The following is a 6,787-nucleotide window of genomic DNA, read 5'->3' as shown; positions in this document are numbered from 1 at the left end:
CATTATATATACATTTCAATAACAGCAAAACACACCATTTACATTATGTAGCAATCAGCAGAGCTAAATCTCTAAAAAATATATACATTAAAAACTTTAATGAAAGTAAAATATTAACACACTTTAAAGTCCATGAAGAAATGTTTCGCTTGAGAACATATATGTCATTACAAATATCTATACCACAAATACATCAATATGACAAAAATTTCACACTTATAATGCATAACATAAGATCACTGCAAAAACATTTTAAAGCAATGCAAGCTGATACTAATATATTAAGTGCTGACATATTGTGTCTAACTGAAATCAACATTACATACAAAGCACCTTCTGACACATACAATATTGATCATTATGATTGTATAATATTTGACAAATTTTATAATAAACATGCAAAACATGGAATAGCTATATATTACAAGAAACACCATGTAGTACATCCAATATACACAACTGAACAACAAATTGACATTTTGAGATTCGTACAAGAAATAAACAACATACAATACCTGATAGTAATTATATACAAGCCACCTAAAATTGCACTACAAACATTATTAACAATTTTAAGTACAACATTAAATGCATATCCACATCATAAATATATCATAATGGGTGATTTTAATACTGATCTACAACAAGAAACACACAATAGCAAATTGCTAATAAATTACATGCAAACACATTTTAATTGCGAACAAAAAATAAACACACCTACAACAGATTACAACTCTTTGCTAGACCACATTTTTACAAATGCACATGTGACAAATTACGGCACCTTAGAGTCATATTACAGTGACCACAAACCAATATGGATAGCTATTTGAAAAAAATGCATTAAAGTTTTGCAATGCAAATAAGTAATTTGCTTCTTATTCATGACAATATCCTTAATAAATGCATTATGTTTTACAGATGATTTCTATTGAAGAATTGAAAAACAGCAAAGAAGACAACACAAAGCCATATCAAAAAGCACTTCGTGTCAACATCATCAGATGTTCAACAAAGACATATTATCGCAATTCAAAGCAAGAAAATAGAGTTTTGTACCACTTGGCTTTGGCAGATAACACCGGCACTATAAAAGCGACATGTTATGATGAATCATACTATATGCAAACAAAAGAACAAAATGGAATGATAATACGCAATTATTTGTATAAGAATGGTATATTGTTGATAACAAAGCAAACAAAAATTGCAAGAATGCCACCCCTTACAATTTACGCAGGTATAATAGAGGAGGCTGAACAAATTCTACAGCCACTGGCACCACCTGTATCTCCCATAAAAACTGTCCGTGAAGCTGCTGTAAAGACAGTTATGAGTATCTCAGGAACAATAACAAAGGTAAGCTACATTTCATAACTTTTAATTGAAATGTCATTTAACTACTGTTATAAAGTGCTAAGTTTTACAACTACAGAACTGTAACAAATTGTATCCATTGATTGTACTTATAAATGCTTATAATAACATGTAAATACATAAATTAGAATATACAATTAAAAATATGCAAGGGACTATGTTAAAAAGTAACTAAAAATTAAAAAAATAATTGTGTTTAAATATAAAGTAACCAGCTTACAACATAAAGAAAGCAGCAATTAATTACCATTACAGCGTAAGTAAAAAAAATTTATATTATACAAAGCAGCAGTTGATTACCAATACAACGTAAGTACAATTTTTTGTATATAAAACTATTAACAAAAAGCTTTATATACAATCACTAACTAAAGCATTTACTTATTTCAAACAAGTACTTGTACAACGAAATAAAATTTGTACAATATTATTTGCAACAAGTTAATGCTACAGAATGACAGGAACCAGCTATTAACAGAAATAAAGCGTAAGTAAAAACATTTCTAAATATTACTGATAACAAAGCTTTATATAATAATAATAACTAAAGTAAAGCATTCACTTGTTTCAATAAAGTACATGTACACCAAAAGAAAATTGTACAAGTCATTTGCAACAAGTAAATGTAAACCAATTACACTCAGCAACATCAATTACCAATACAACTAGGGGTGACCACAAAATACATTCCACTTGCATATTTTGTAAATTTTCAGTACATTGGCAATGCGCAACGTCACAAATTGCCAGCAAATTCTCAAATCCGCAACCAACAGATTGAAGGAGCAAAATTTAAGCCTGGCTAGCCAATTGTAACTATTTTACATTAGGGCCACAAACTGCCAACAGAATAGAATAAAATAAGTAATTATTTGTATAAGAATAGTATATTGTTCCCCTCACACTAGAAAGCTCGACCACCTTTCTGTCTCCCAAACTCAAATGCATCCTAATAAACTGCAGATCGGCCCAGCGACATTCCTCCAACATCGCGAATCTCGTCTCAAATAGGGATCTAGACCTAGCCATTCTAACGGAAACATTGCTCACTGAAGCCTCTACCCCGATTATGGACATACTAGTCCCCCAAATTTTCACATCATTAGGCTGGACAGGTCTCCTAGCAAGACAGGCAGGGGAATTGCATGCATTTTTAGGAGCAACATCCGTGTTACTCAAGTCACCTCCCCCTCCCTTTCCTCTTGTGAACTCCTCTGCCTCGACATCACCAGTGAGGGCAAAGAAGTCTGTGCTTTACATCTCATCTATCACCCGCCTGGTGACAATCTCATATTCACCTAACAATTCATGGACCTAATTACTTCCAAGGCCAGTCAGCAGACCACTTAAGCCTACATGAGTGACTTCAATCTCCATTGGAACAATAAAAAACAAAATGGTGAATAGTCTCAAAACTTTCCTCAATGCGCTTGACCTTACCCAATTATGCAATAAACCAACACACGGCAAAGGCGCGATACTCGATATCATTGCCAAAGAGAACACTATTCACCTAGAGGCGATTGTACCCTGCAATTGGTCAGATCACTACATTATCACCTTCTTTATCAACGAAAAACTTAAACATAACCCTACTCAACCAATTAAACCAAAGCATGGAAAAGGGATATGAAGAATCTCAACTCCTGTACTCTACATCCCCACATCGGCAACCTCTTCTTTCCCCCTTCAGGGGCCTCAGATGTTCAATCACTGACTGACCACTACCTTGACTCTATGAATACAATAGTCAATGAAGTCGCCCCTCTGCAACTAAAGAGAGTCTCCACCAAAATCTCCAACTCCTGGTATGATGACAGACTCACTGATGAAAAGCATAATATGCAAATAGCAGAGCACACCTGGAGATCGAACCCTTCAGCACTGCATCTCAAAAAGCTTAAGAACAAGAGAAATGCCTACTTTAGGGAAATAAAGCGAACAAAGTCAGACTTCTTCAGCCGCCAGTTGGACCAAGCGAAGAACAGGCCAAGAAAGCTGTTCGAGCTAATCAAGACCCAAACAAAGGCACAACCCACACAATCAAACAGCACAACAAACAACACCCCACACTGTGAAGCATTCTCTACTTTATTTAAACTAAAGACTGACAACATAAGAAATGACCTCATCATGGATGTAAGCCGATACCCAAACAACACCAGAATGGCAGACACTCAACATAAAAACAAGGCATCCTAGCAGTACTTCGATACCTATTCAGAAGAAGCAATATACAAACTGCTTTGCACCTTGAAGCCCTCTAATCACCTCACAAACCCTCTACCTGCTAATGCTGTAAAAGACTTTATCCCCTTGCTCCTCCCTCTCTGGACTAAGATCATCAACAGCTCTTTGCAACAAAGCCACATTCCAGACTACCTTAAGGTGAGGCACGTCACGCCTATACTCAAGAAACATACAGCTGATCCGTCTGACCTAAACAACTATCAGCCCATCACCAATATCCCCACCCTGGCCAAATTGCTGAAGAAATGTGTCCAACTCCAACTGACAAAATACATTGATCAATTTGACCTCCTCAACACTCATCAATCAAGCTTCAGAGTGAAACATAGCACGGAAACAGCTATGACACACATAATTAATGACGCCCTCCAAATTCTGGATCGCAATGAGTCTTGCCTTCTCATCCTTCTTGACCTCTCGTCAGCATTTGACACGGTCAAACATGAGAACTTGCTGGAGCTGCTAAGGACTAGAATTAGGCTATCGGAAACTGTTCTCAAGTGGTTTTCGTCTTTCCTTCACAATGGGTCTCAGAGGTTCAAGATAAATAATGTCTATATACACCTGTGCCTGCAGATCTAGGTGTCCCACAAGAATCCACCCACTCTCCTACACTGTTCAACCTCGTTATGAAACGACTCGCCACCTTGCTTCAAGCATCCAATGTAAAATCCACAGATAGTAAATTCGCACAATACGCCAATACCTACGTACAACGTAAGTAAAATTGTCTATATTTCACTTTAATCTAAAAGGTATATACAATGATACTGACCACCATACAGCATTCACTTGTTCCAACAAGTACTTGTATATTGCAACGTTATTTTACTGCCATACAACTATTAAGCAACGCTAACAAGTAAGTAAAATATTTCTATATCGCACTATTTACTAAAACATAAAATGCAACAATAAAAACATGTAAGTTACACTGATGTATAGAAACAACCACCTTTTTTACCAGCAAAGGTTATGTATTGTAAGGCAACTTATACTTATTTATTTCATTATTGTATACTTCAAATAATATGTAAAGAAATGCTACTAATTTTTTTTCTGTACTTCATAACAACATCATAGCTATAGTTATTACTTAAATGCACTGAAAAAATAATATTGCATTAACATAAATATATAAACACAGCAACAAATTATTATTTTATATACTGCAGGTAGAAGATACAAAAACTATCTTTGTTAATGGACAAGACACAAAAATAAAAAGTATTACCATTAATGACGCCACAGACTCTGTCAAAATTTCTCTCTGGAGAGAAGCAAGTGACTTTACTACGGACATAGGACAATATGTACAGTTAACACACTTGTCTGTACACATGTTCAATGGAGAAAAAATATTGAACACAACTAGAAATACTACAATACAAGTAAGTAATAATTCTTTTAACAGCTATTATCCTAAATCAAAATAATAAGGGAAACTTAGTAATATAACAATCTCTCTACAGGAAAAACAACCACCACATGAAGACATTAATGTCACAATATTTGGAGTAGAAACAACACGTCAGGAAAATAGCACAATGGCTGTGCAAATCACAGGAAGTGATCACATCCAATCCATGGATATAAACAATACCATTTTAATGGACTTTTTAAGTATTGAAACTGATACTGAAGACTTCGAAAATTCATTAATGCAGTATTTACCAATATCATTGAATGTTTCATTTTGCAATGGATGCATTACCGAAATAATTAAGCAACTGTAACATAAAACAAAATTGTTTTACTGCACTACAACTATGTTTACAAAAAAACAACATATTACCTTTACAGATACTGTTCTCCGTGTTTACATTTCATAGCATATTTATACAATGTTTTATGTCCATGTTTTGTTTCCAACTAAAGTTTATTGCCTTATATGCTGCAACTGTAACATAAAAAATATTGTTTTACTGCACTACAACTATGTTTACAAAAAAAACAACGTATTACCTTTACAGATACTGTTTTGCGTGTTATTATTTCATACCATATTTGTACGATGTTTTATGTCTTGCTATACATTACAATGTTTGACTTTGCATTTTTTATATTTGTATCTATTACAATTTGTTCAAATTATAAACATGACTAACTGAAAATATATATATCCTAAAGTATTCCATGTTTTGTTTCCAACTAAAGTTTATTGCCTTATATGCTATACATCTCTTACCAGTCATTTGTTACTGACAATTATATCTATTTACAATGCACAAATTATTTAAAAATTATTAAGACTACAGATTAATAAATACCAACACTGTTTTAACATGGCTAGTAACTTTGTACATTGCACAATAATGCCGGTTGAAAAGATAAATATTTTTGCCTACTTCATTTAAATGTATAATATTGTTACAGCCATAATTGAAATGCTTATATTATATAAATGTAAGACATGCTCAGCAAGAAAAAATTCATATATTGTACATATACTTACAAATAAAAAAAATTTGTGCATTACCATTGCTTTTGGCTTATATTTACAACAAACAGTAAATATTATCCATTTCTTAGTCTATTATAAAATTGCAAAATTTAGTAAACATTCAAATATGATTTAATATTCTACAATTGCTATACATAATTAATTAACACTTCTTCCACAGGAATTGTAATGTTATGTTTTTCATAAATACTAATAATTGCCACACTACCTTTGAAAAAATTCAAGTTACAAAAAAAAAAAATCCATTATTATAACACACCTATTACTTTAATTATATCAAAAGTAGAAGAATAAATAAAAGCATCGCCATTTACAATGCTAATAGCTCAAACTTTCCTAATGCGAGACCTATTGCATTGTAAATGCTTGTTTATACATGCCAGTCTACAACCCCAATCAAACACCTTCTTCCAGTCTGAGCTTCCTGACCGCTGTCCTGTCAGCCCACACAATGAGTACCACTATCATGGGAGGCTATTTCAACATAGTAAACAACTTAGAGGTGGATTCAACTGGCTTTTCGGGGCCAGGACATAGTTCCTGAGCCCGCCAACACGCAACCTGGGTTGATTCATGGGGGCTCTGCAACACATGGAAGATCTAGCACCCCTGCGATCTGACTTACACACACACCTAAGCTGCCCGTAAGATGGAGCTAGGTATAGACCTCTTTCTCCCAGCTGCAGATAGTCA

General features: G+C 34.0%; 1 protein-coding gene across 1 annotated transcript; it reads left to right on the top strand.

Annotated features, from left to right (window-relative positions):
* The first annotated feature begins 497 nt into the window (after nucleotides 1-497).
* Nucleotides 498-5,392, top strand: LOC144782842 (uncharacterized). Its single transcript, XM_078662109.1, has 3 exons — nucleotides 498-1,362; nucleotides 4,806-5,021; nucleotides 5,103-5,392. The coding sequence occupies exons 1-3, from the start codon at nucleotides 907-909 to the stop codon at nucleotides 5,364-5,366; spliced, it is 936 nt and encodes a 311-aa protein (XP_078518235.1). The 5' UTR covers nucleotides 498-906; the 3' UTR covers nucleotides 5,367-5,392.
* Nucleotides 5,393-6,787: the final 1,395 nt, after the last annotated feature.

Source organism: Lissotriton helveticus, chromosome 9 (genome assembly GCF_964261635.1).
Source record: "Lissotriton helveticus chromosome 9, aLisHel1.1, whole genome shotgun sequence".
Taxonomy (NCBI): domain Eukaryota; kingdom Metazoa; phylum Chordata; class Amphibia; order Caudata; family Salamandridae; genus Lissotriton; species Lissotriton helveticus.
The sequence above is the reverse complement of the archived record's forward strand: the minus strand, read 5'-3'. Positions and strand labels throughout refer to the sequence as shown.

What these genes read in the sequence shown, in the direction of transcription:
- LOC144782842 (XM_078662109.1), top strand. Translation starts at nt 907, where the DNA reads ATGCATTATGTTTTACAGATGATTTCTATTGAAGAATTGAAAAACAGC. An exon ending in TCTCAGGAACAATAACAAAG is followed by an intron (nt 1,363 to 4,805) that starts GTAAGCTACATT and finishes TATATACTGCAG; the next exon opens with GTAGAAGATACAAAAACTAT. An exon ending in CTAGAAATACTACAATACAA is followed by an intron (nt 5,022 to 5,102) that starts GTAAGTAATAAT and finishes ATCTCTCTACAG; the next exon opens with GAAAAACAACCACCACATGA.